General features: G+C 40.6%; 2 protein-coding genes across 5 annotated transcripts in view; one reads left to right on the top strand and one right to left on the bottom strand.

Moving 5' to 3' along the window:
* Hps5 (HPS5 biogenesis of lysosomal organelles complex 2 subunit 2) overlaps positions 1–9,337 on the bottom strand; it is a 38,833-nt gene extending 29,496 nt beyond the window's left edge. For 2 of the 4 annotated variants that reach the window (XM_031386718.1, XM_031386721.1), the window contains exons 1-6: positions 8,713–9,337; positions 4,717–4,872; positions 2,952–3,062; positions 2,790–2,854; positions 2,016–2,208; positions 751–884 (exon numbers count right to left, since the gene is read on the bottom strand). In XM_031386718.1, the coding sequence (XP_031242578.1) occupies positions 751–884; positions 2,016–2,208; positions 2,790–2,854; positions 2,952–3,062; positions 4,717–4,824 (611 nt within the window). In that variant the 5' untranslated portion in view covers positions 4,825–4,872; positions 8,713–9,337. The remainder of the gene's footprint in view (positions 1–750; positions 885–2,015; positions 2,209–2,789; positions 2,855–2,951; positions 3,063–4,716; positions 4,873–8,712) is intronic. The other 2 variants (XM_031386720.1, XM_031386719.1) reach the window with 2 other exon arrangements.
* Positions 9,338–9,380: 43 nt separating this feature from the next.
* Positions 9,381–27,481, top strand: part of Gtf2h1 (general transcription factor IIH subunit 1) — a 31,625-nt gene continuing 13,524 nt past the window's right edge. Inside the window, exons 1-7 of the mRNA XM_031386722.1 lie at positions 9,381–9,577; positions 17,233–17,401; positions 20,612–20,804; positions 21,706–21,868; positions 24,036–24,129; positions 25,512–25,661; positions 25,775–25,854. Of these exons, the coding sequence (XP_031242582.1) occupies positions 17,248–17,401; positions 20,612–20,804; positions 21,706–21,868; positions 24,036–24,129; positions 25,512–25,661; positions 25,775–25,854 (834 nt within the window). The 5' untranslated portion in view covers positions 9,381–9,577; positions 17,233–17,247. The remainder of the gene's footprint in view (positions 9,578–17,232; positions 17,402–20,611; positions 20,805–21,705; positions 21,869–24,035; positions 24,130–25,511; positions 25,662–25,774; positions 25,855–27,481) is intronic.

A 27,481-nucleotide genomic window follows, 5' to 3' on the forward strand; every position in this document is an offset into this window, starting at 1 on the left:
AAGAAGGGATAATCTACGAAACAGGGCGGCTAGCAAACCAATTAGCGCCAGCATGAAAACAATGGCTACTGATCACTTCTGAGTATGGAGAGTGGCTGAAGAACTTTGTCAGAGATGGATAAAACTCACTTAAGCCGTGTCCTAATCTGGTCTGGTATTGCACAAGCACCTCTGACACATTCCTTGCCATTCTTCTCCTCTACCCTTCAGACTTTAGTGAGATTTTGTCAGCTTCACAAAGCCTACAGTGATTCCTTACCCAATTTTTTCGATTAGTAAAATGCCATTAAATAGCTGGGCGGTGGTGGTGCATGCCTTTAATCCCAGCACTTGGGAGGCAGAGGCAGGTGGATTTCTGAGTTCGAGGCCAGCCTGGTCTACAGAGTGAGTTCCAGGACAGCCAGGGGCTACAGAGAAACCCTGTCTCGAAAAACCAAAAAAAAAAAAAAAGCTATTAGATAGACAACAAATTTTAAAATGAGCAACTGCAAAACTCAAGGCAGCCTTTCTGACTGCACATATTGAAGCTGGTGCTCGACACTCTCATGGCTCTTAGGTGATGACACTGGGTTGGGGTCACTGATTGCTTGTCTTAGTCACCCACTGGACCACCTTGCGTTTAAACGGTTCCTTATTAACATCTACAAAATTATTCAAAGGGTTTTGGCTCTGTGACTAGCAGAACGTAGATCTGAGTTCCAAAAAGCCTGAAATTCTCTACAGCTAATGTTGTGGTCAGCTAGTGAATACCTCTGAGTGTCACACAAGAAGGATCGAGTCAGTGAAGAGACAAGTAATCTTCCATCCAAATAATCTAACTGGACAACACAGGAGTCGACTGTTATTATTGTCTGAACAGGAAACATCACAAAGGCAGCAGCTGCCTAAAAGGGACGTGAGAAGAAAACACATTTACAACACACACACTCTCATCTGCTTGACCTGTTGAAATAAGACAGAATACACCAGGAGTGGTAGCACACACTTGTACTCTCAGTACTCAGGAAACTGAGCCAGGACTCTATGAAATCAAGGCCAGTCTGCTGTGATTAAAAAAAAAAAAAAGCCAGGCATGGTGGTGTATACCTTTAATCCCAGCACTTGGGATACAGAGGCAGGCTAATCCTCTGTTTGAAGCCAGCCAGGTCTACATAGTAAGTTCCAGGAAAAGTCAGGGTTATGTAAAGAGATCCTGTCAATAAAGAAATAAGAAACTGGAGAGTGGCTCAGTATCACTTAAAATTTGTGAGACTGGATATGGTGGCACACACCTTTAGTCCCAGTACTCAGAAGACAGAGGCAGGAGGATCTCTATGAGTTCAAGGCCAACCTGGTCTATGTAGCAAGTTCCAGAACAGCCAGAACTACATAGAGAGAACCTGTCTCAAAAAAAAAAACAAAATACATAAATAAAAATCTGTGAAATAGTTTGATACCTAACTACAAAAAGTTCTCAAATTCTGTTTGTAATTATCTGTTTGCAAAGTTAGAATGAAGAAGAAAATATATTAGCATAAAATATATGCAGGAGAATTTTTCACCTATTGATAGTATTTCTCCTTTTAAGTACAGTTTCAATTCTACTTTTCTTTTTGGTTTTTCAAGACAGGGTTTCTCTGTGCAACCCTGGCTGTCCTGGAAGTCACTCTGTAGACCAGGCTGGCCTCTATCTCAGAGATTAACCTGCTCCTGCCTCCCAAGTGCTGGGATTAAAGGCATGTATCACCATGTCCAGCTTACTTGTACTTTGAACCAAACTTGTATCAGAAATCAAATAACTTTGATGAGTCATTATGGACAAACCAGAATATTCTGGTATGTCCATTAGAGTAACTTAGACTACACAAGTTATGTTTCTTCTCCCAGAACTCTACACTGAAGCAAGTCAATAATAGATAAAATTCTCCAAGGCTTCTAGAAAATACAGCAGAAAAAACTGCATCCTTCATTCAAAGCTCCACAAGTTAACACCTCACCCCACAGGACACACACAAGGAGCTGGAGTGTTTCCTCACCTTTGCTTGCTTCAAAGTGTTGAGTTTGATGGCAGATACTTTGCCCACATGGTCACCTACAAAGACTCTCAAAACAGCTGTGTCCCAACAGAGGGCAGTAACTTTTCGGCCTTTGTGTTCTGAGGACACATGAATTCGCTCTGGTTTCCCACGGCGCTCTTGATTTAATTCCCAAACAACTACAAGACCTTGACTGTAAACAAGTTACAAGCAACATAAAATTACCACAAAAAAACTTACAGCAAAGCCAAAAAAAGAAAACTCAATTGCAAAATATTAGTCATATTAAATACAATAAACTCCTGTTCTTAGGGAAAGGGGTTATAAATCAAAGTGCTCACTTCCTTGTTTTGGCCATCAAACCAATAAATTAGGAGAGCTTAAGTGCTCAAATGTTTTGCACATCCTCTATTCCCATTCTCTTTCAGCAAGATTAGAGATAGTACAGGCTTAATCATGAAGATAGAAGTAGCAGGTCCTGAGAGGACAATAAGACACATCAGATGTGTACTAGCACCTTGGGGAGAGGTGACTCTTCACATTCTCTTTTAAGACCTTTTAGATGTTGTTGCCTCAGATCAGCATTTCTCACAAACACTAGGGTGACCAACTACCCCCCAGATGACTTGGGCACTGAGCAGACTTGGATCCCCAGAATGTGGCTTTCAGAACTGACACCAGGACAGTGCTAGGTGAGATCAGATGGTCATCCTGACAAACACACATGTCAGTGTCAAGCACATTTGGAAAATGTCAGCTTTAAGGGTTTCTTACCTGGTAGCTACAGCAACATAATCATCATCATGAGAGCAGCAGGCAATCTGAGAGATTGCCCCTTCCTAGAACATGAGACAAGAATAGTTTGTTTTCATTCTTCTTTTACTCTAAATAATTGATTACATTGGGAAAAAAGTGGCTGAATGCCCTTGGTCTTACCTGGTGAGAGAGAAGCAGCCTTTGCTTCCAGCCATCTTTCTGAATGAGATTGAGTCCTCCTCCTGTGCTGCCTAATGCCAACCACTTCCGAGACACAGCTATGCTGGTACACTAAGAACATGAGGAAACAATTGTGAGATCCGCTGTGCACTGGGGATGCACCTTGGTTACAGGACACCCACCCAGCATTCAAGCAAACCGAGGCTGCATTCCCAACACCTAAAAATAACCTAGCCACTTGAAATAAATACTGCAGGTCTGTGCTCACTTCCTTCCCTCTCTCCCTTGACCAGTGCTGGTTACAATGGAGGAAACAGAATAATTACCAGGGGACAAAACAGCTACTTCAACCATTTGCTCACTAAAAAGCGTGGACTAAGTAAGGGCAAGTCTGTACTCCAGCCAGAGGGATTAAAACTGGGTGCTAAGGGCTGAGTCACACCCTAATAAGAAGCAGGTTCAATATCCTGTAACACCTATCTACTACCCCTGGGAGGAGCATGAAAACACATTCCAAGAATAATTCTGTATTTTGAGGAAACTGAGATCTTGTTTCTTGGAGTTTTCTCACAAGCATTCAGAACTCTCACACAACTCTATTATTGATGTAGTTACTGTTGTGTCTGACAGTAAGGTATGCTGTGACTTGCAGCTGAAAGCACTTCTGATATTGACCTTCACCACTGTTGATTGCACTAGCCTAGCTAGTTAGTATTTCCCTTTTCTCAGAGGACAGAAATCTGCATTGAGACATCAGGCTTATGCCTGCAATCCCAGAACTGTGGAGGGTGAGGCAGGCACGCCACCATGAGAGTTGGGCCAGCCTAGGCTGCACAGTGAGTTTCCAACAAGTCTGGGCAATAGGGTTAGACAAAGGAAGGAAGGAAGGAAGGAAGGAAGGAAGGAAGGAAGGAAGGGAGGGAGGGAGGGAGGAAAGAAAGGAGGGAAGGGGGAGGGAGGGAGACAGGGGAGAGGGAGGGAAGAAGGAAGGAAGGAAGGAAGGAAGGAAGGGAGAGAAGACAGGAAGAACAAAGGAGAGAAGGAGGGGAAAGAATGGAAAAGATAAAAGAGAAGGGTGGATGATTTGAAGCAGCAGCAAAAGTTTAAAAATAAAACGATGCTGAGTGGAGGTAGCGCATACTTTTAATCCCAGCACTCGGGAGGCACTGGCAAGTGGATCTTTCGAGGCCAGCTTGGTCTACAGAGCAGGTTCCAGTACAGTCAGGACTAACAGAGAAACCCTGCCTCAAAAAAACAAAAATAAATAAATAAATAAATTATATCACCTGTGACTGTGATTAAGAATTTTTCCTCACTGTGACATCCCCGTGTTTAATGAGAATCTAGGTTTCGGGAAACCATGGACTTTCCGCAGAGCTTTTGTCTTATTCCCTAAACTGGGTTGTACCAAAATCCTCCGCTTAAAGTAGCTGCAGTAGTTCATGTTGCTCCAAAATGATACTGGGGTATGCTCAGTATACTATTAATGCCAATAAAGTATCTTACTTTTTGAGAGAACACAGCAAGATTACCAAGAAGGGAGAAAATAAGTAATAAGTTCACATTCTAGAACTAAGAAAGAATTCAAATGATCACTCAAAAAATGAAGAATGAGCTACTTCCATGTAAGGCACAGCAGGCAGGAGCCCCAAGAGCTCACAAAACAAGGAACTAGCCCAGGGGCAAGAATGGCAGAGCACATGAAACAGGATATGAAAACAAAAGTAACGGCTACATGAGACTCTGTTTCAAAACGGAAGCTCACCCTCAGACGACTGGAGTCCAGCCTCAGGGCTGTGAGTAATGGATCCAAGGACTCAAACTCAGCAAGAACATGGCTGTGGGCTTCTGGTATCACTGGCACAAAAGTCATTTAGCCAGAAAGATGAAGGTTGTTCTGTGAAAGACACAGGATTTCTCTCTGGGAAAAAAAATTGCCAAAATACAATTTTTTAAATTGTAACATATATTAATATTACAAATAGTTATATTAATAACTAATACAACATATATTAACATTCAACAGAAAGACAGGCAACCACCTCTGGAAGTTGGGGGTGGGAGGGAAGCCCAGGTACCAATTACATGCAAAGGTTCATTTACACCGTGCCATTCCCTGACTCTCAGAGTCCCTCCATAGTCCTATACAGTTGTACTATGGAACAATTTAAGAAAAATGGACAGAGTAAGACTTACAAGGAAAACTGGCCAAGCTCCTCAGAGGTAAAGTAGTAATCCCACTATGTTTCTTTGTGTCATAAACCATCTATCTATAGCTTTAAGTAAGAGGCAACCTCTGTAAAGACCTCAAATGATAGAGCCCCATCATCATACCCTAGTTATCTGCCAACAACTGTACAATGCTCAACAGGAATAAGCCTCTGGATCTTTCTCTCTAGTCTAGCTGAAGTATATGTATGCCAAAGGAGCGAATGTACCTGAGAAGTGAGGAACAGAGAATTGGACCACAAAGAATAAGGGCTTCAGATGGCCCAGGCTTGCTTATTATCAAGGCTGAGATGATCTAAATTTAATCCCTAGATCACACCTGGTAGAAGAATTAACTCACAAAGGTTCTCTAAATTACACACACACACATTCTGTAGCACTCACACTTATTCATATACATACCCTAAATTTTAATTAATTAGTTAACTAATTAAGAACAAAAGCTTTTTTGTTGTTTTTTGTTTTGTTTTGTTGTTGTTTTTTGTTTTTTCAAAACAGGGTTTCTCTGCATAGCCCTGGCTGTCCTGAACTCACTCTGTAGACCAGGCTGGCCTCCAACTCAGAAATTTGCCTGCCTCTGCCTCCCAAGTGCTGGGATTAAAGGTGTACGCCACCACCACCCAGCTAAGAATAAAAGATTTAACAAAAGAAACCAGAAAGGAATGAGTAAGCTAACAATATAAGGCAGTATATGCCAAATGAAACATTTTATCTGTTCAACTGCTCTCAAGTACATTTTTTGGGGGAGGGAGGGTGGTCAAATGTCACCAATTTCCATGAAAAATAAAAATAAAAAATAAAAAGAAGTTGGTGATTTTGCTGGTCTTTGTCAGACTCATAGATACTCAATTCATCTTTCATATGAGCAAAAACAATATGCTTGCTTGCCTTCCACCCAGTCTTGGCAGTGCACATAACAAACAAGAAAGTACTTGGTGACTGGTCTAGCATTCTCCATGGATGTGATGCTAGGACCTGAAGGTTTCAAGTTGAGGTTCCCATCATCCTCATGAGAGTTTACTCCACAGATGGAATTGTCACAAGTGCCATGATGGTATATGATGTCACCACTCAAAGCACGTGAGGCTTGATTTAATTCTGTGAAATCGCTTCAATGATCAGAATGCAAGTTTTCTGCTGTCTTTTGAACTTTACCTGGAAACAGCTTGAAAGAAATGGACCCAAAAGGGGCTTGCCCTCAACGGCAATGGCAAAGAACACAGTGCAGTTGACCACAGTTGATGTCAAGCAGCTTTCAAAACCTTCTACTAATTAATTTTAACTTCCCAATCTTCTGCTTTCTACCAAGCTAGTGAAGAAAAAGGGAAGGAGGAGGAGAAGCAACAGGAGCAGCAGCTGAGAGATGACACAGTGAGTAAAGAGCTTGATGCATAAACATGAGGTCCTGAGTTTGCATCTCCAGCACCCACAGAAAAGCGAGGCATGGAAGGACATCGAGGAAGACACATGATGATATCCTTCTTGGTCTCCACATGCACATGGACATAGGTGTCCCCCCACACATATACATACACCACATACATACAAAAATAAAAACAATTAAAAATTCTAAAGCAAACAGATACCATGAAAAAGTTCAGAAGCATCTGTTTTTATTTTTTCTATGATTTATGTTTTGGACACTATTTTAGAAGCACATTCATCCAGCAAATATGTACTGAGTATCATTCACATGCTGGGCATTGTTCTGGGGATAACAACAGAGGACAAAACAAAGCCCTAATCTTCTCAGAGCACACCTTCCAGTGGTAAAGCACACCAGAAACATGTGGGGGTTTGTTTTTCTTATTTTTGTGGTCTTAGAGAATAAAACCCAAGATCTTTACATACTGGGCATGTGCTCTATCACTGAATGTGCCCCTGTCCTTTATTGTGATTTTTTTTTATTACATACATATAATACAGCTTTATTCTCTGCTAGTAATATATTCTTATTACAACTTGATCTCTCCAAGAACTGTATTCTAAAACAAGCCAAAATAAATAAATAAATAAATAAATAAATAAATAAAATCAAAACCCAAAAAAAACTTAGCATGACTACATTCAAAATATTTAACAATTCCTTATCTAAGAAAACTGTTTTTCAGTCACTTATTTTATTGAGTAGTTAGTAAAATAAGTATAGTCATGAAGATATGATAAGTAAAAGAATTCTGGAAATCAATTCTAGTCAAAAAGAAAGTCACCAATACCATACACATAAACAAACACACATATAATTCTCATAAAGGAAACAGTAAGTCCTAAGAGAAGTACCAGTACTCCCAGGTCAGCTTTTATTAGGAGGAAAGGGGAAAATGTAGCAGGCAGAGCTGAAACAGCAGAAACAGAAAGATGGTGAATGTGGTTGGAGAATTACTCCTTTGGAGTTTAGTCCTCGGTTAAATATAAAATGCAAACTTGGGCTCAAGGTATAAAACACTTCCAACTCTAAACCAAGGAACCTAAACTCAAGTTGGTAGGTCACAGAGAGTCACTGAAGGACTTAGTACCGAGAGTTTGTACAATTTCTGTAAAGTATATGGGCAGATGCTAGGAAACACAGATTTTAAAGTAAGGAGTGATAAATCAGTGAAAGTCAAGCCTTCCCACTACCCAGGAAATCTGTGGGAAGAAAGCCTCTCTCTTGACATTCTGAATAGAGGAGACTTAAAACTGACTTCTAACAAATAGTAGCTAAAAGCAAAGAATAGCTTCCTTTTCCTTATAATGCGATCTCATCTTTTTACTTCCTTTTTAAACTTCATCTCCCATCTTACCCTATTATTCAGCTATCCAGAACTCTTCCCTTCCATAAATGTGAATTTCTATAGCTTTAATTATGTGGTTCATTAAATATTCTCAAACCCATAAGCCCTGCTTTTCTATAAAGCTGAGCTTAAACATTATTTCTGTGTGCTGTCAGGAAATAAAAAATTAAAAAACGCTAGCCTCTTAGAAGATGGCAAATCAGTGAACATCTACCATCTTTTTAAAAGGTTGGCTTTCCCAAGGGTCACAACGCTCACAAAAAGAAAAAAAAAAAAAAAAAAAAAAAAAAAAAAAAAAGCAAATATAAAGGAGGAGGAGGAGGAGGAGGAGAATGCGGCCCAAGAGATGGTTTACTGCTATGCCTGGTGATCCTAATAGGGCCCAAGAACTCACAGAGAGGAGAGAACCAATTACAAAAGGCTGCGGTGCCATGCCAACTCTCCCCCAATAATAAATGAAAGTAGAATACATGTAAGATCGAAACATTTTTTATGATAATTCTAAAGTAGTGATTGCTGCTCACAAAATCAAAATAAACCACAATGTATCTAGTCCCACAAGGTGCGTGGAAGGAAAGACTCAAAAGACACAAAGTAACAAAAATTGAAGAAATTTTGTAAAGGGGAATTAACAATAGACTTTATTTCCATAATAGAATCTTCCTTATCCAAGAAATAATGATCAGAAAACTCTACCTCAGAAAAATTAACGACTCGCTCATGCATCCCTTCATTCATTCAACGTTCTAAGTGCCTACCGTGTTCCAGGCCCTGGAGGCACTGCAGGAGATGAAGGATGAGTAGTAGCAGAACAAGTCCCTGACCACAAAAAGCTCCCGTCAATCACAACTAACTTTTAAACCGCCCTGACTTTAAACCGCAGATGTTACTCTGGAGAAGTCCAGGAAGCAGGTTTCCCAGGCCAGGCTCATAGAATCTCAGGGGGACTAGCCGGCCGTGATCCGCCCCCAAAGACCAGAGATCGCTTTCCTTAGCAGGCTCCACAGACACTCAACGCACCTTGACAGCGGAACCTGAACCTCAGACACGCTATGGCCCCGCCCCTCCCTTGCAACGTCATCCAAGGGCGCCAGGGACCAGAGGAAAGCGCTGTTAACGGCACTTCCTTGTCACGTGACGGTCACGCCCCTCCCCGCGCGTGCTCCCTCCCCCTCCGGCCGCGGTCGTGATTACGCTCCCTGCGGCCTGCAGTCAGAGAACCGCCTCGGGCCGAGGACGCACCACCGAGCCGGACCGGATGCTCTCTAGGGAGAAAGGCGAGCCAAACCGGATCCCCGAAACTCTCCGCCACTCGAGACCGAAGAGGAGAATCGAAACAGGCGGGAATCGGTGGGGGAGGGCGGGAGCTAGCGGAAGGTGTCATGGCGGCCGCGGTGGTGGTCACGTGCACCGGAGCCCCGCCCTGTCGTTTCCGGTCACGTGCCCTCAGCGCCCTCGCAGCCAGCGATGGAGGCGAGACCCCCCGGCAACAGAGGCGGTGGCGACGGCTGCGGCCGCAGGGTTCCAGCCTCCTCCGTGCAGCGGCTGTGAGAAGCGCTGCGGAGCCAGATCCGACAAGACGCGGTTCACGCACCCCGGGCCGGAGACAGTAGCTCCCACCTGGTAAGTTCAGACCGAAGAATGGGGTTGGGCGGGTGGTGAGGGTCTGACAGGCCCCGGGGGCGCGGGGCAGGGCGGGTTGAGCCCTTCGCTGTTGTAGTCTCCACGACCCTACAAGCTGGCTGTGTGGTTTGCCCTTATCCCGAAATGGGAAGGAGGTGCCCTGACCCTTAGCCTACTGCCTAAAGGCATTCCGTTCTTCCGCGGGGAGGGACTGGGAAGGATCAGACTCACCTGAGAACGAAAGAAGTGAGGCTTCTTCGAGACACCGAGACACCGAGGCCTGTCCCATTAGGAAGTCTGCCCGGTAGAGTCTTTCGATTCCTGTAAAAGAATTCCTCTAACCTTGGTGGCCTCGTACCTTTTTGCTTCCACCTGTCATCCTGCTCTTCAAACTGTTATTAAAGCTTGAGCCACACATCTAGTTTTAGTTATGACCAGTTTGACAGTACTGTAATGTAAAGTGGACCATCAATACATGGAGATACGTGATTATTTTTATAAGTTCTCCAGTGTTCTTAGAAACTAAACTAATGTGAAATTAACGCTTACATGCCCATTTTCCCATCTGCAAAACAAGGGTGGGAAAAAATATTAAAACTATAGTCCAGGGCTACAGTGAGATGGCTCAACTGGTAAAGGTGCTTGCTGCCAAATCTGAGTTCCATCTCGGGGACCCACGTGGTGGAAGGAGAGAACTAATTTCCGGAAGTTGTGGCCTCACAAATACACAGTTTAATTTGGGATCTTTGTTTGGTTTTGGTTTTGTTTTTCATTGTTGGTTTTTGGTTGGTTGGTTTGGCTTTCTGTCTTTTGAGGTTGTTGTTCATTTAAAGACTTCCAGATTAAAATATGGTAAAACAGATTTGTGAGTCAAGAATGCAGCTCCAAGCTCAGAGTTCCTGGGTTTCATTTCCAGAACTGGCAAAGAAAAATTCAGGACTGTAGGTACAGCCCAATGTAGATTGCTTGGTAAGCATGCAGGCCTGGGTATAGAAAACTGGTTTGAAACACACTAAGGGCTTGGCTCCTATCAATATTCTCAATATCCAGCCTTGTGACTTCTTTTCCTTCCTCTCCTGACCCTCCACTTCCCACATAGGTTTTCTCTGGAAAAGAGAAAGCCCTGGCTGTTCTGGAACTCTTTCTGTAGGCCAGGCTGGCCTTGAACTCACAGGGATCAATTGCCTCTGCTTCTTGAATGGTAAGATTGTAGGTATCACTACCATACTTAACCCTAGACTTTTTTTTTAAGTTGGTTAATTTTATTAATGTACATTTATTAATGTAATGTGTTCTGTCTGCCTGTATGTTTCTATGATGGTGTCAGATCCCCTAGAACTGGAATTACAGTTGTGAACTGCCATGTGGGTGCTGGAAATTGAACCTTGGGTCTTTTAGGAGAGTAGCCAGTGCTCTTAACGACTGAGTCATCTCTCCATCCCCAGTGATTTTCAAACATTTTAAAGGCGTGAAACATTTCTCCCATGAATTTTTGCCTGGAATTCCAACATAAAAAAGCGACATAAAAGCTGGGAATTGGTGGCACATGCCTTTAATCCCAGCACTGGGGAGGCAGAGGAAGGCACATCTCTGAATTGAGTTGAGTTCCAGGGCAGGCAGGCCAACACAGAGAAACCCTCTCTTTAAAAAAAAAAAAAAAAAAAAAAAAAAAAAAAAAAAAAAAAAGAACAAAACCAAAACAACAAAAAAACTAGAAGAAATAGAATTTTAGGGTTGATAAATTTTGGCTTAGTGGTTTTCAAATTGTTTTCAAAGTGTTTTTAGGTATCCTTAAAAGAGAGGAAGCAGACCCACCTAAACACTGCCTCACTATAGCATGTTGCTTCTTTTTTTAAAGAGAGGGTTTCTCCCTGCAACCTTGGCTATCCTAGACCTCAATCTGTAGAGGGATCCCCCTGCCTCTACCTTCCAAGCACTCCTTTCAGGGATCATTTATTTCTGTAATTCATTACCCTTTAAGATGTTTTTTTTTTTTCCTTTGAGACAGGGTTTCTCTGTGTAAAATCGGGCCAGGCCGTGGTGGTGCATGCCTTTAATCCCAGCACTGGGAGGCAGAGGTATGGCGGATTTCTGAGTTCAAGGACAGCCAGGGCTACACAGAGAAACCCTGTCTCAAATAAACAAACAAAAGATTCTTAAAAACCAAAACTAAAGTATCCACATGAAGAGATAACAATACAAGACAGTGTAGCCTCTAGTGACAGCCCTGTGCTTTATGGCGACAACTCTGGGAAGAATTTTGAACCTATTAGTAGGTTTTATTTTGATTTGAGGCGTGGGGGTCCCCAGTATAGATAGCAAAAACTGGCCTTGGACTCATGGCAGCACCTGCCTCTGCCTCACAAGTGCTTGCTGGGATTACAAACTTGAGCCACACACCCAGCCTTTTTTTGTTTTTTTGTTGTTGTTGTTTTTGGTTTTGTTTTGGTTTGTTTGTTTGTTTTTTCAAGACAAGAGTTTTTCTGTGTAGCCTCGGCTGTCCTGGAACTCTGTAGACCAGGCTGGCCTTGAACTCAGAAAACTGCCTGCTTCTGCCTCCCAAGTGCTGGCATTAAAGGCGTGCGCCACCACTGCTCGGCTCACATTCAGCTTAAATCATCTGCATTCAAAGAGAGAGATCATCTGCTTTATTTACTTGACCAACTGAGCAGTGCAACAGATTGAATTTGAGTCTCATAGTAAGTATAGCAGTCCAGATGTGATAAAGCACTTTAAGAGCTAGGCTTGGTGGCACACGGCACTTGGGAGGCAGAAGCAAGCAAATATCTTAAGCTTGAGGTTAGCCTGGTCTACATAGTAAGTTCCAGGCTAGCTAAGGCTACATGGTGAGACCCTATCTCAGAAAAGAAAAGAAAAAAGAAAAGAAAAGTAATTAATTGAATACATTGGTATTCTGAGTTCTTTAAAAATACTTGGAAGATTGTTACAGTTAAAAAAAAAAATCAGCTAAAAGTAGTAAAAGCATTGGGTGTGGTGGTGGGTACCTTTTGATCCCAGCATTTTTCAGGATGAAGTTTTTATTAGTGGATATTTGCTTATTTCTTTTTATAGTTCTCTTACTATTTTCCTTAAAACTTTAGTGTGGAATCATCTTTACAGCAATAACAGTACATTTTGGCTTCCTTTTGTTTGTTTTATGTGTGTGGGCATCCCATACACCACTGTGTGCCTGGTGCCTAAGAAGTCCAGAAAAGAACATCAGATCCCCTGGAACTGGAGTTCCACCACCATATGGGTACTGACCATCAAACCCAGAACCTCATCAAGAACAGCAAGTGCTCTTAAGTGATAAGCTGTCTATCTAGCCCCATTTTGGTCCTGTATACATACTTTTCAAGGTTTTATTCCCTGTATTCTTGCACTGATAAGACATATTGGATTCCTTGATAGCAAGTAGCATTGTAGAGCTCTTTTTACTCTTTGTTTTCTTTAAGGTAGGATCTTAGCGTGTATCTTAGACTGTCCTTGAGCTTGGCACTTCTGCCCTCTCCTGTCCTGGGCAGATATCCATGTTTTATGCCAATAGATAAAGCTAACTCTTGCAAACTTTTCCAGGAGGCAAGAGTGAAAAGGAGCTTATCTTTCTGTATACTGTGGAAAAGAAGATAGGTTATGCAGATTCAGAGACAGTAAAGATTTCTGTTGAGCTATTGTAAAGTTTTCCTAACATTTTTTTCTAGGGCAGGAACCAACTTGGGGAATCTTTATGAGAAGTGATACTCTGGTCTATGAATGAAAAGCTATTGTGTCCTGTAGTTGAGTTGAAGATGTATGTGCAAAAGTTTCCTGTATCTTTGTGAGACCAAATTCCTTTAGTAAAGATTTTATTTAGATGTCACAAATCCATATTAGGCCCTTCTGAGGATTATGCTTAGCTACCAGGTGCTATGTTGTAATGAACACAAAACATTGAATTTTGGCCTTTGTGAAGCTTACCAAAGGAGACATACTTTTTCCCCCATATATATTTAATGCTGAGAGATAAAATACAATGCATTTGATCCCATTGTTGTCAATATCATAGATTATCTACTATGGTTCCCGGTGTATTCCAAACCTTTGGAAGTCAAAAGAACTATTTAAAGTATCCATATATCCTAAACACCAAATTTGGCTGCTGGTTCCAAGAAACATGTAACAGCAGTGTTAAATCTTGCATTCTGAACAATCCTATTCCAGGGATGTCCTAAGTGCTAAGCCTTCACTCTTGGTCTTCATCTCTAAGAAAAACACTGTGAAGGGCTGGTGAGATGGCTCAGCGGGTAAGAGCACTGACTACTCCTCCGAAGGTCCTGAGTTCAAATCCCAGCAACCACATGGTGGCTCACAACCACCCATAATGAGATCTGACATCCTCTTCTGGTGCATCTGAAGACAGCTACAGTGTATTTGTTTATTTATAGTAATGAATCTTTTTTAAAAAAAAGAAAGAAAGAAAAACACTAAACCCAAACTGCATCTGCTATATGGAGCTCAAATACCTCTCTAGTATGACTCTGAGACTTCAAAACAAATGGTGAAATTTTGAAGTATAATGCTTATTGTTTAAAAAAAGGGAAAAAAAGATTTGTTTTTGTAAAGTTTTTAGTCATTTCTTTATATGGTTAGATATCAAGAGATGTAGCAAATAACATGTTTACATATTTTCCTGAAAAGCAGTACATTTTTAATTTTGTAAAGTTTATTACTATTAAATGATTTTTTTCCCTTTTATTGAAAACTCTTTTTTCCCTCATAGTATATTCTTGCAGGGTTTTCTCTCCCTCTGTTCCTTCCAGTTCTCATCCATATCCACTCTCTTTCTATCTCTCATTAGAAAACAAACAGGTGTCTAAGGGATAATAGTAAAATAAAATACAATAAGATAAAACAAAACTAACAACTGGACAAAACAGAGGAAAGGAGCCCAAGAGAAAGCACAAGAAACAAAGACCCACTCATTCACACACTCAGGAATTCCATAAAAACACCAGACTGGAAGGCATAATATGTTCAGAGGACCTGGGGCAAACCTGAGAAGGACCCGTGCATGCTGCCACAGGGACAGTTACTTAAAAAACAAATTCAGCTGGGCAGTGGTGGTACACGCCTTTGATCACAGCACTTAGGAGACAGAGGCAGGTGGATTTCTGAGTTCGAAGCCAGCCTGGTCTACAGAGAGTTTCAGGACAGCCAGAGCTACACAGAGAAACCCTGTCTCGAAAAACTTTAAAAAAAAATTTTTTTTTTCAAGTTGTGGTAAGTACTATGAAGAGAGTATTAGAAAACAGTAATAACTTCAGAGATTAGAATCTACTGGGGAAAAAAAATGACTGAAAACAGTTGAGGGGAGGGAGAAAAAATATATCGAGTCTTGAGAACAAAGACACACATGCAGCTTCAGGCAAGGTTATAACAAGGAATGCATTCATGCCTTTCCTATCGGATCTTACTGTTTAAAGAATTCTTGTGACAGATAATTTCATAACTATTGCATCTCTTCATTGACCAGATGGAATTTAAAGTAGCCTACAGCAATATTTTTCATAAAAGAAACACTATAGCTCTTACAGAGTTCTACTGGGTAGAACCCAAGGAAACCCTCCAAGGAATCTGCAAATCACAGAAACCATTGTAGAGTGGTCCCATGCATCTGTTAGCTCTCCCAAGTTTATTCTCTTTACAGTTAACAAAGATACTACAGATACCAGAGAAACTTGGAAAGAAAATAATTTGAGACAATTGACAGTTGTGCCCACTGTTCAATGATTTGTCTGCTTTTTTTTTTTTTTTTTTAAATTTTTAATGGAGAAGGAGGACGAACTCAGGACCTGAAGAAGGCTGGGCCACTATTCAGCCTCTAAGCTGCATCTCAGTCCTGCCCTAAATAAATTTTGTAGAAATGGATTCTGTGTTATATAGGAAGGGCCATGGTTGAGTACTAAAAGTCAGTTGTATTGGTGTATTGAACTCTTCACTTTCCGGGTTGTCTTCACCCATTTGCTTCTTTACCTTCCCCACTCAGAGATGCTTCTGTTATTTTCCTAACCCAGTTCATTGGAAGCTTGTGCTGTAGGATGACTTTACTTGGCCAGGGGTGTGGGGTGAGGTACAGCACACCCACTGTGGAGGGAGAGGCCGGCAGATCTCTTGAGAGTTCAAGGCCAGCCTGGTCTACACTGTGACATCAAGACAGCCAGGGCCACACAGAGAAACCCAGTCTCAGGGAGGGTGTCGGGAATATTTAACAGTTCCATAAATATTATAAAGGTAATATTTATAAATTAAAACTTTAAATTTTACTCTTGCAGAATTATAGGTAACCAATGCTGTTTCAGTTCTTATCCAAATGTTATTTTACATTTGGTTTATAGAGAATCCGCTGTTGGGAAGGTTTTTTTTTTTTCTTTTTCGAGACTGGGTTTCTCTGTGTAGCCTTGGCCGTTCTGGAACTCACTCTGTAGACCAGGCTGGCCTCGAACTCAGAAATCCGCCTGCCTCTGTCTCCCAAGTGCTGGGATCAAAGGTGTGCGACACCACTGCCCGGCTGTTTTTTTGTTTGTTTGTTTGTTTGTTTGTTTTATCCCTTTGAGCCAAGGTTTCCCTATATGTAACCCTGGCTGTGATAAAACTCACTAAATAGAACAAACTGACCAAGAACTTGGAGCCATTGTTTTGCTTCCACTTCCTATGTGCTGGGTCATTTTTTCCAGTCTGTGGATGCATGTGTGCAAATAAAACATTAGCTTACCATGGAAGTCATAGGACAACTTGTCAGAAACAGTTCTCTGTTGTCTGTCATCTTATAGGATCCAGGGATTAAAATGAGGTCATCAGGTCTCTCAGTGCAAAAGTACGTATTTGTTGTAGATAATCCGGGAAGAAAAAAATCAACTTGTTGCCTGTCCTAGTCATACATGCAGAACAAGCATGACATGTGTAATTACTCTGATGTCAACCCAGACACAAACCTAGTCCTATTTATTGGATGCTTTACAAAAACATAATAGGTGTAAGGGCAACCTGTATTATCTGCCATTACTTCCTCCTCAAGATAGCCTGCCCCTCCTCCCAGCCCCCCTCAGAAACAGGGTCTTACTATATCACACACTGGCTTTGAACTCTGATCCTCCTGCCTTATACTCCTAAGTACTGTGATTACAGATATCACATAGCACACCATTTTGGTTCCTTTACTAAAAGTGGGATAATACAAGTCAGGAATTAATTGCTTGAGAAAAGAAAGAATTGACTAGAAATAAGTCATACACATTCATAGGTAGTAGGAATGTCCCAGAAATGTTGCATGTGGTTTGGGTTATGCTTTGTGTGCATATACTAGCTGTTTTTAAAATAGTATGCTTTTTGTTGGTTTGTTAATTATACTTTTAAAAAAAAAATATTGCAAGTGTGTATCACAGGCATGCTATGCCTGCAGAAGCCAGAAGAGAGTGTTGGATTCCCTCAAACTTGAGTTACAAATAGTTATGAACTACTGTGTAGGTCCTAGAAATGGAGCCTGGGTCTTCAGAAAGAGCAACATGTGCTCTTAGCTACTAATCTATCTTTCTAGCCCTGCACATCTATATTGTTGTTTGATTCAGCCCACGCTGATGTGGTTGATTTCTTTTTCTTCCCCTCTCACTCCCCATTAGCACCTTACAGCCATCATGGCAACTTCATCAGAAGAAGTATTGCTGATTGTGAAGAAGGTTCGTCAGAAGAAGCAGGATGGAGCACTATACCTCATGGCAGAGAGAATTGCTTGGGCACCTGAAGGCAAAGACAGATTTACAATCAGCCATATGTATGCAGATATCAAATGTAAGTCACACATACTATATCTAATGTTGGTTTTGTATTTTATATTAGAATAACATATAGTGGTAATTATAAAATATAGGATCATCGAATATGCAACTATGCATTGCAGATTTACATAGTGTGAACCTACCTTCATTTTTAAAAAAAAAATTCTGTGTGCTTCAAAAAGTAATGTTCCATTGAGTGAATATAATCTGGTATGTAACTGTTCTCTCTTGAAGGATAATTAAGAGATAATTTTAGAATTTGTTACTGCAAATAGTTTCACATTATAAAACTGTGTGCTAATATCTTCTTGAAGTTTTGTAGGTTGGTTGATAGATGATGCCAGATTGTTCCTTCAACAAAATTTTGCATTTAGGCAAGTTACCTAGTTTTTTGTTATATGGTAATTATCTGTTTAATACACTCAACTTTATAATGAAGGGAGATGGGAGAAATACAGAGCTTTTGAGGTCACAATAAGGAGTATTGGGAATCAGACCCAAGGACTCTTGCAGGAGCCCAAAACAGAGCAAGGATGAGGCGGTAGTTGTACCCTGGAGCATGTATAGTAGGAATTCAGAAAAGTGCAGGTGTCTTTAAACATCTGAGCATAACTTCTAAGTATGTACATGCCTTTAATATCAGCATGTGAGAGGCTAAGGAAGTAGAATTAAAAGTTTTGGGTCCTGGCCAGCTTGGCCACATAGTGAGACCCTGTCTCAAAACAAAAAGCCTGGGGGAAAATGATTGCTGTGGAAGGACAGAACAAAGCAAAATGAAGGCCGATGGTTTAAATACATGTATTGTTGCTAACACATTTCATCTAAACTTGGTTTGGAAGCATCATCCTTAAGGCCAAAATATCTGTTTAAGGTTTGTAAAATCTATCTAGACAAGTTGGGTAAGGTGGCACATTTCTGTAATCACAACACTCGCTAGACAGAGCCATAGGGTCATTGGAAATCTATTTATGTTATAGTGAGAGCTCTTTACTGTATGCCATATTTAGTGAGTGCCTATTTAGTGGAACAAAGCCCTCCATCTCTGTTTCTTAGGTGAGAAAGGAAAAACACTCTTGCCTTGATGGCCATTTGCAAACTGAATAGATTCAGGGGTTGGAGCACTGTCTCAGATGTTAAGAATATTTATTGTTCTTGAAGAAGACTCCATACTGTCTCCTTTTGTAACTCCAATTTTAGGGGAGGGGGGAGGAATCCAGCACCCTCTTCTGACTTCCTTGGGCACCAGGCTGTGCGCATGGTGCACATACATACATGGAGGCAAAATGCATAAGAAAAAGAGAATGCAAGTTCTGCTATGAATGTGTATTTTAGCACTCTCAGTCTTCATGTGGTGGTCGTGGTGGTTGTGATGATGATAAATCTTCAGGGACTAGGAATATAGCTCAGTAAGTAGGGAGCTTGTGTAGCATGTACACAGTCCTGAGTTTGGTCCCTAACACTATGTAAACCTAGTGTGGTGGCACATCCTGTAATCCTAGCACTTGGTAGAGGAAAGAAGATCAAAAGATCAAGGTCAACTGGGCAGTGGTAGCACTTGAGAGGCAGAGGCAGGTGGATTTCTGAGTTCGAGGCCAGCCTGGTTTACAGAGTGAGTTCCAGGATAGCCAAGGCTACACAGAGAAACCTTGTCTTGAAAAAACAACAACAACAACAACAAAAAACAAAAAAAAAAAACAAGAAAACAAAAAAAAGAAAGATCAAGGTCATCTTTAGCTACAAATAGAGTTTGAGAGCAGCTTGGACTATAGGAGACCCTGCCTCCAAAGAAAAAGGCCATAGATTGTGGAATCTAGCCTATTCCAGAATATACAATAGTTTTATATCAAATACTCTCAATACCTGTATCTGTGGAGTTTGCTTAGAGACAGATAAGTTTTTTTTACATTGCTGAGGACCAGACATAGGGTCCTCATAGAAAGTGACAAGAGTTCCATGTATGAATCGCTACCACCTCCCAGGCTGTTTGTTTTTTTGTTTGTTTGTTTTTCCTTTTTTTTTAAAGATTTATTTATTATATGTAAGTGCACTGTAGCTGTCTTCAGATACACCAGAAGAGGGCATCAGACCTTATTACGAATGGTTGTGAGCCACCATGTAGTTGCCAGGATTTGAACTTGGGACCTCTGGAAAAGCAGCCAGTACTCCCAACTGCTGAGCCACCTCTCCAGCCTCCCCAGGCTGTTTCTTTTTTTGTTTTTTGTTTTTTAAAGATTTATTTATTTATTACATGTAAGTACATTGTAGCTGTCTTCAGACACCCCAGAAGAGGGCATCAGATCTCATTACTGGTAGTTGTGAGTCACCATGTGGTTGCTGGAATTTGAACTCAGGACCTTCAGAAGAGTAGTCAGAGTTCTTAACCGCTGAGCTTCACCAACCCCCACCCAGGCTGTTTCTTATTCGTTCAGTTTTCTTTTTTTTTTTTTTAAATTATTTATATGAGTACACTGTAGCTGTCTTCAGACACACCAGGAGAGGGCATCAGATCCCATTACAGATGGTTGTGAGCCACCACGTGGTTGCTGGAATTTGAACTCCGGACCTTCAGTAGAGTTGCCAGTGCTCTTCCAGAGGTCCTGAGTTCAATTCCCAGCAACCACATGGTGGCTCACAACCATCCTTAATGAGATGTGATGCCCTCTTCTGGGGTGTCTGAAGATAGCTACAGTGTACTTCCATGTAATAAATAGGTAAATCTTTTAAAAAACAAAAAAAGGCAAAGAGAACATATTGCCAGGCAGTGATGGCACACGCCTTTAATCCCAGCACTTGGGAGGCAGAGGCAGGTGAATTTCTGAGTTCGAGGCCAGCCTGGTCTACAGAGTGAGTTTCAGGACAACCAGGGCTACACAGAGAAACCCTACCTTGAGAGGAAAAAAAAAAAAGTGAGAATCAGAGCACATCATATACATGTATGGCACTGTCAGAAAGTTGTTTTGTTTTGTTTTTCCGAGACAGGGTTTCTCTGTATAGCCCTGGCTGTCTTGGAACTCTAGCCTCAAACTCAAATTAAAGGCATGCACCACCACTGCCTGGCTGATTCTCACTTTTGTGTCAGTGTCTCCAGTATTCCAAGCTAGGCTTAAGCTTGTTGTTTATAGCCTAGGATATCCTTGAAATTCTGATTGTCCTGCCTCCAGCTCCCAAGTGCTAGGATTACATTGTGAATGTCCTCATCTAATTAGCTTCATGCTTCTTTTAGGCCAGAAAATCAGTCCAGAAGGAAAAGCTAAAATACAACTTCAGCTGGTCCTGCATGCAGGGGACACAACAAACTTCCATTTTTCCAACGAAAGCACAGCAATAAAAGAGCGGGATGCAGTGAAGGACCTCCTTCAGCAGCTGCTGCCCAAGTTCAAGCGGAAAGCTAATAAAGAGCTGGAGGAGAAGAACAGGTGAGAGTGGGGATCTGCTTCCTCACTCTCCTAGTAGGCTTGACCATTCCCCTTCTATAGGAAATGGGATCCGGATCTATGCTGTCATTGCCTCTGATTCTCACTTTGACCACTTGTTCACTATATGACTTTAGACAACAAGACCATGCAACCACAGAAGTTACTGCAACAGGGCTACCATTTGATTAGGAGACCTGACATTATAAAACCCTATGGTTCTTTGCTTGCTTTCTCATTTTTAATTACAGAGAAGATACTAAAGTATTAGAAGGGGGGCTGGTGAGATGGCTCAGCAGGTAAGAGCACTGACTGCTTTACCAAAGGTCCTGTGGTTCCTGAGTTCAAATCCCAGCAACCACATGGTGGCTCACAGCCACCCATAATAAGCTCTGACGCACTCTTCTGGTGCATCTGAAGACAGCTACAGTGTACTTACATATAATGATAAATTAAAAATATTTTTTTAAAAAAAGGCATTATGACTGAATAATGTCATCATTTTAAAAAAAAGGATTAGAAGAATGTGAATAAAAAACAAGAATCAGTACTGTAGGGTTTCTAATAATATGTCTTGAGTTATTGTTACTTATAGTTCTTTGTGCTTGTCAGAATGATCAATGAACAGTTTCAGCCCTTTTTATTTTTATGTATTGAGGAATATAGTACTGTTTTAGATACAAAGTAGACTTTGTATTGCAAGGATGCAAAGATGGATAAGACCAGTTCTTTGTCTTAGAAAATTTAGCCTACTTCTTCAGGGTTCCTTCCTTTGGTCTGTACTTATATTTGTTACTCTAAAAATGATTTAATGAAAGGATTTCTCCAGCTCAGTCATTACAGAATGAAAGTAGATGTGTGAATATCACAGAAGTTTAATTACATTTGCTGTATCTATCACCAGAATGCTCCAAGAAGATCCTGTTTTATTCCAACTCTATAAAGACCTTGTTGTGAGCCAAGTGATCAGTGCTGAGGAATTCTGGGCCAATCGTTTAAATGTGAATGCAACAGATAGTTCTGCGTCCAGTCATAAGCAGGATGTTGGCATTTCTGCAGCATTTCTGGTATGTGACCTTTCTAGATTTCTGAAGGGAAAAATATGAAAATTCCAGTATTTTTATAACAGAGACATTTAGGGATTAGGGGACCCTACCTGTAATATCAGCATTTAGGAAGAAGAGGCAGGGGGATCAGTGGTTCAAGGCCAGTCTCAATATTTTTCTACAGATATGATAGAATATCTTGACTAAGGCTACATATAAGAGTTAAATTGAGCTTACAGTTCCAGAGGATTATAGTCTGTGATGGCAGAGCAAAAGTGTGGCAGCAGGCAGCTAGAACAACAACTGAAAGTTGAGCCTTTTGAAACCTCAAAGCCCAATCACAGGGACATACTAGGTCCAGCAAAGCCATACCTCTTAGTTCTCTCCAAACAGCCACTACTTAGGAACCAGATATTCAAATACCTGAGACTTGTGGGGCACATCTCATTCAGACCACCACACTCAGCTACATGGAGAACATGTCTCAAAAGAAAAATGCCTCTAGGTTTGGGGGGTGTGTGTGTGTGTGTGTATGTGTGTGTACACAGGCACATGCGCATGGTATGCATATGGAGGTCAGGATAACTTGAGGTGTTTGTCCTTGGCTTCTACTTTGTTCAAGTCAAATGTCCTGTGGGTTTGGGATTTGTTTCACATTTTCTGCCACATGTGTCAGATCTGTACTTTTTGAATGTCCCTCCTATCTCCACCTCCCATTTGTGTTTGGCTGTACTGGGGTTACACATACTTGCTCTACAGCATCCAGCTTCTTTAAGTAGGTTCTGGGCATTGATACTCCAATCTTCCCTTGCTTTACCCACTGAGTTATCTTCTCAGGTCAGAAGTATTTCTCTTGAAAGTTTTGGCATTTTCTTTGGAATAAGTCAGTGAAACTTTTGTTGTCACCAAGCATGGTGGCGCAGACCTTTTAATCTTAGCACTCAGGAGGCAGAAGCAGGTGGATCCCTGAGTTCAAGGAAGCTTGGTCTATATGTGAGTTCCAAGACTTGTTTATAGTGAAATCTTGTCTGGAAAAGAAAATTTTGTTGTCAATGGTAGTCATGATCTTTTAATACACATAGTATTTTTTTACATTGAGATAGGATCATGCTGTATAGCCCTGGCTGGCCTCACACTAGGGGCAATCTTCTTGCCTCTGCTTCCAAGAGAAGATAGATAACTGGTGCATTTGTAAAGTGATTACTGTGTTTTACTTATAATACAGAGTTAAATGGACACGGCCTGCCACCATTTAGGAAAAAATTACTATAAAACATATTTAATAGATTAAGGCTACCTTATCTGTTAAATTAGGAATTTTTTTTTTTTTTTTTTTTTTTTTTTTTAAGGAAAAGATTGAGAACAGTATTTGCTCATTCAACAAAAGTTTGAATAGGAGGCCAGGAATGGTAGTGTGTGTGTCATAATCCAAGTACTTGAGAGGCATAGCGGGAGGGTCTTGAGTTCAAGGTTATCCTGGGCTACATAAAATTCCAGCCTAACCTAGCTATATAGAATCCCTGTCTTAACAGACAAACTGAAAACTATGAGTAGTAGTTACATAAATTCAGTACATTTCTGGGTGATTAATAAATTCAAGTAAAATTCATAAAGCCTTTCCTCAGGAAATGGTTATCTAATAATATCCATTTAATTACTAGCCAAGGTTCACAGATGCTTTGGCAACCATATGAGTTCTGTTTTAAAGCTGTGGTTGATTCTGATATTGGCCACTCTTGAACATGTCTATTTGGTCATTTCAGACTTCCAAAAATGCAGACTTAACAAGTCTCCTGGGGGGCTGGGGAGATAGCTCAGCAGTTAAGAGTACTAACTACTCTTCTGAAGGTCCTGAGTTCAAATCCCAGCAACCACATGGTGACTCACAATCATCCGTAATGAGATCTGATGCCATCTCCTGGGGTGTCTGAAGACAGCTACAGTGTACTTACATATAATAAGTAAATAAATCTTTAAAAAAAAAAAAAAGCAAGTCTCCTGGACTATGATAAACAAGTCCAAGTTTCTTTATGCCCTGTGTCTGTATTTGGTTATTGAGGAGCCTGCTGTCTCTGCAGTTTGCTCATAAAGTCTCTTGCACCTTTGTATTATCCATCGGGAACTTAAACATACTCTCAGATAGCTAACAAATGTATGTAAGTACATGTGTTTGTGGTCTTTGTTTTAGGCTGATGTCCGGCCCCAAACAGATGGCTGTAATGGTCTGAGATATAATTTAACTTCTGATATCATTGAATCTATATTTAGGACCTATCCAGCAGGTAAGAAAAGTCAATTACTGATTTTTAACTTTAAATGATTAAAGGAATTGTTTATGTGAGTTTTATGTATTTATTATCAATGAAAAGTTTCTTTTAGTCCTGATGAAATACAATAAAATACATAAAAATATTTATCCCAGTTCCTGATATGGGTTCAGTAAATGCTGTATAATCATTAGTTCATTTCATTAGGAAATGAAAATACTTTTATAGGAAAAGAATGAGGCCAGGCAGTGGTGGTGCACGCCTTTAATCCCAGCACTTGGGAGGCAGAGGCAGATGGATTTCTGAGTTCAAGGCTAGTCTGGTCTACAGAGTAAGTTCCAGGACAGCCAAGGCTACACAGAGAAACCCTGTCTCGGAAAAACAAAAACAAAAAAAATGAGAAAAGTTTTTACTTATTCAACAAAAACTTGAATAGGAGGTCTTGTAATCCTTGTATTTGGGAGGCAGAGCAGGAAGATCTTGTGCATGTGTCTATCACATGCATGTGATGACTGTCATTCTAATGAAATGACTGCTACAAACCCCAGTAAGTGACTGATTCTACCCTACTCCCATTGCATCCCTCAGAGGCAACCTTCCCAACCCATCCTGTAAGCCGAGCCCTGATGGTTTGTGATATGTAGCCAAGAATGAGAACCACTGTTTAGTTACTCTTCTCACTAAACAGTGTTCCTTAAGCCAGATAGTATTGTCCAACAATGCTTGCTTGTTACCATGAGAACAGGGGTTCTCAACCTTCCTAATACTTCCTAATACTGTTGTGTATCTGATATGCAGGATATCTGATATTAGGCTCCCGCAAAGGGTTTGCAACCCACACTTTGAGAAGAATTGTTCTAGAATATCAGTACAGTCTGTAGTGTTTGCTATTCTAAGCCACTTTCCATATTCATTTAATCATCATAAATATTTTGTGAAGTCAGTACTGTTAATATTTTTTTAACAAGGAACCAAGCTACAAAGAAAATAATCTGCTTCAGGGTCACCTAAGCAGTAAATGGCAGACCTAATGTTTCTGAACGCTGATCACTAACTGGAAGCTTCTGGAGAGCAGAGCTGTAGTGTTATGGGTATTAAAAGTTTTATTCTCCCACCAACTAACACTGCCTTGTATTAGTAAGGTTTGATTTCCAGGTTTGCTGTTTTGTTTTTGTTTTTTTAAATCTTTGCAGTGTGTAATGATGTCCATAGTTTGTGAGGAGTCGTAAATGGTGCCTCACCTAAATCTGTTAAATTTTATTTCATATTTATAATTCTATAGTGCATAAGGTAAGACTGTCATGAGAGCCTTTACTCAGTTACTAAGAACTAGAAAGTTCTTAAGAAATAGGAACTCACTATATAAGATATCTTATGTGGACTTTTCTCTCCCACAGTAAAAATGAAATATGCAGAAACTGTACCACACAACATGACCGAAAAGGAGTTTTGGACACGCTTTTTCCAGTCCCATTATTTTCACAGGGACCGACTAAATACAGGATCTAAGGACCTCTTTGCAGAATGTGCCAAAATAGATGAGAAGGGTAAGTGGTACAGTGGCACCTTGACATTCTTGACTGTTGGAGCTATTCATAAATTTTTAAAATATATCTTAGAAAGATGAACTTTAAACCTGTGTTTTCACTGATTTTTCTAGGATTAAAAACAATGATTTCATTAGGAGTGAAAAACCCAATGCTAGATTTGACAGCGTTGGAAGATAAGCCATTAGACGAGGTAAGAATTAATAAAGGGGACATAATGACAAAATGATCTTTTCCTGGTTTTCAGTGTTTTTTATGTATATGCCCTAAATTAGCTATTCCACTTGTAATATCCAAAAATAAGCAGAATACTGTTAGGTTCTCAGAAGTACATTTTAGTATGCAGTAGACTCTGGGTTTGATTCCTATTTTGTTTGCCTGTAGAGTTGTTTTAGGATATCAGTAAGTTGGCTCAGTGGAAAGTGCTTGCTTTACAAGCCTGAGCACCTGAGTTTGAGCCCCAGAACCCATAGTGATAGGAATGAACCAACTCCCAAAAGTTGTCCTGTGACCTCCACATGAGCACTCATGCTCACGCATACACACTAAACTAAGCTAACATTGCCTTAGAGACCTGAGTTCTCTGAGAATTGCTTAATGTTTTTAAGAGATAATTTTTAAGCTTTCCCATGAACAGGAACTGGACTCGCCCCTTTCTAGTAAAATTTTAATCTAAAAAAGTGGGTGAATATTTGTAAAAAAGCATACATTTGTTGATTGTTTATCTGCCAGCCTTTACTTCTCTTAATCCTTCCAGGTTATGATTCCAGGACTCCAACTTGTTTCTTTAGATACTAATTACATAATGATTATCCCATATAGCCCTCATCTAACTCAAAAGGTCCTAAATCATTTACCAACTGTATGATTGTTATTTACTTTTGTTTGTTTGTTTGTTTTGGTTTTGGTTTTTGGAGACAAGGTTTCTCTGTATAGCCCTGGCTGTCCTGGAACTCACTCTGTAGACCAGGCTGGCCTTAAACTCAGAAATCTGCCTGCCTCTGCCTCCCAAGTGCTGAGATTAAAGGTGTGCACCACCACTGCCTGGCAATATTTCCTTTTTTTTTTTTAATGAAAAATTTTCTTTTCAGTTTGTCTGCCTGTTTATCTGAATATGTGCCCATGAATGTCAAACGAGGGCATCAGGTCCCCTGGAGCAGAATGCACAGTCAGTTAGGAGTTGCCATATGGATGCTAGGAATAGAGCCTGCTCCCTTTCCAAGTGCTCTTACTGCTGAACAATCTGTCCAGTACCTCTGCTTAGATATTTCTCATGCAGAATGAAACAAACCTTTGATGATCTTCATGAGCCTGTTTGTGGCTCTTCCATATTTTATTTAAAAACCATTTTAACATTTGCTGGGTAGTGACTTTGAGCTACCTCCCCTCCAGAAATGTTGACCATGTTCCCTCATAGCTCCTTTGTTTCCTAACCTTGATGAACTGGCTTACAAGAAAAGGCAGCCTCGTGGCACCTACACTTTGCTGAGAGGAGATTGATTGGCATTTGTCAAATGAAAAGACTAGTGTCTCTTTTTTTTTTTTTCCTGGAGGTAAAATTGTGAACAAAACAGAGGGTTTGGTGTATATTTCTGCTGGGTTATTTATAGTTAGACCTTAAAAATTGATTGCCTGCCTAGGCTAACAATCAGAAAATATAATAAAACCAGAAGTTAAGTCTCCGTGGTTTTGTTTGTTCATTTTGTGTGTGTGTGTGTGTGTGTGTGTATATGTGTGTGTATATGTGTGTGTACATGTTCAGAGGCAGGGCCACCATTGGTTAGGCTTCTATCTACCTTTTTTATTATTATTATTATTAT

The sequence above is a fragment of the Mastomys coucha genome, unplaced genomic scaffold (assembly GCF_008632895.1).
Source record: "Mastomys coucha isolate ucsf_1 unplaced genomic scaffold, UCSF_Mcou_1 pScaffold21, whole genome shotgun sequence".
Lineage (NCBI taxonomy): Eukaryota > Metazoa > Chordata > Mammalia > Rodentia > Muridae > Mastomys > Mastomys coucha.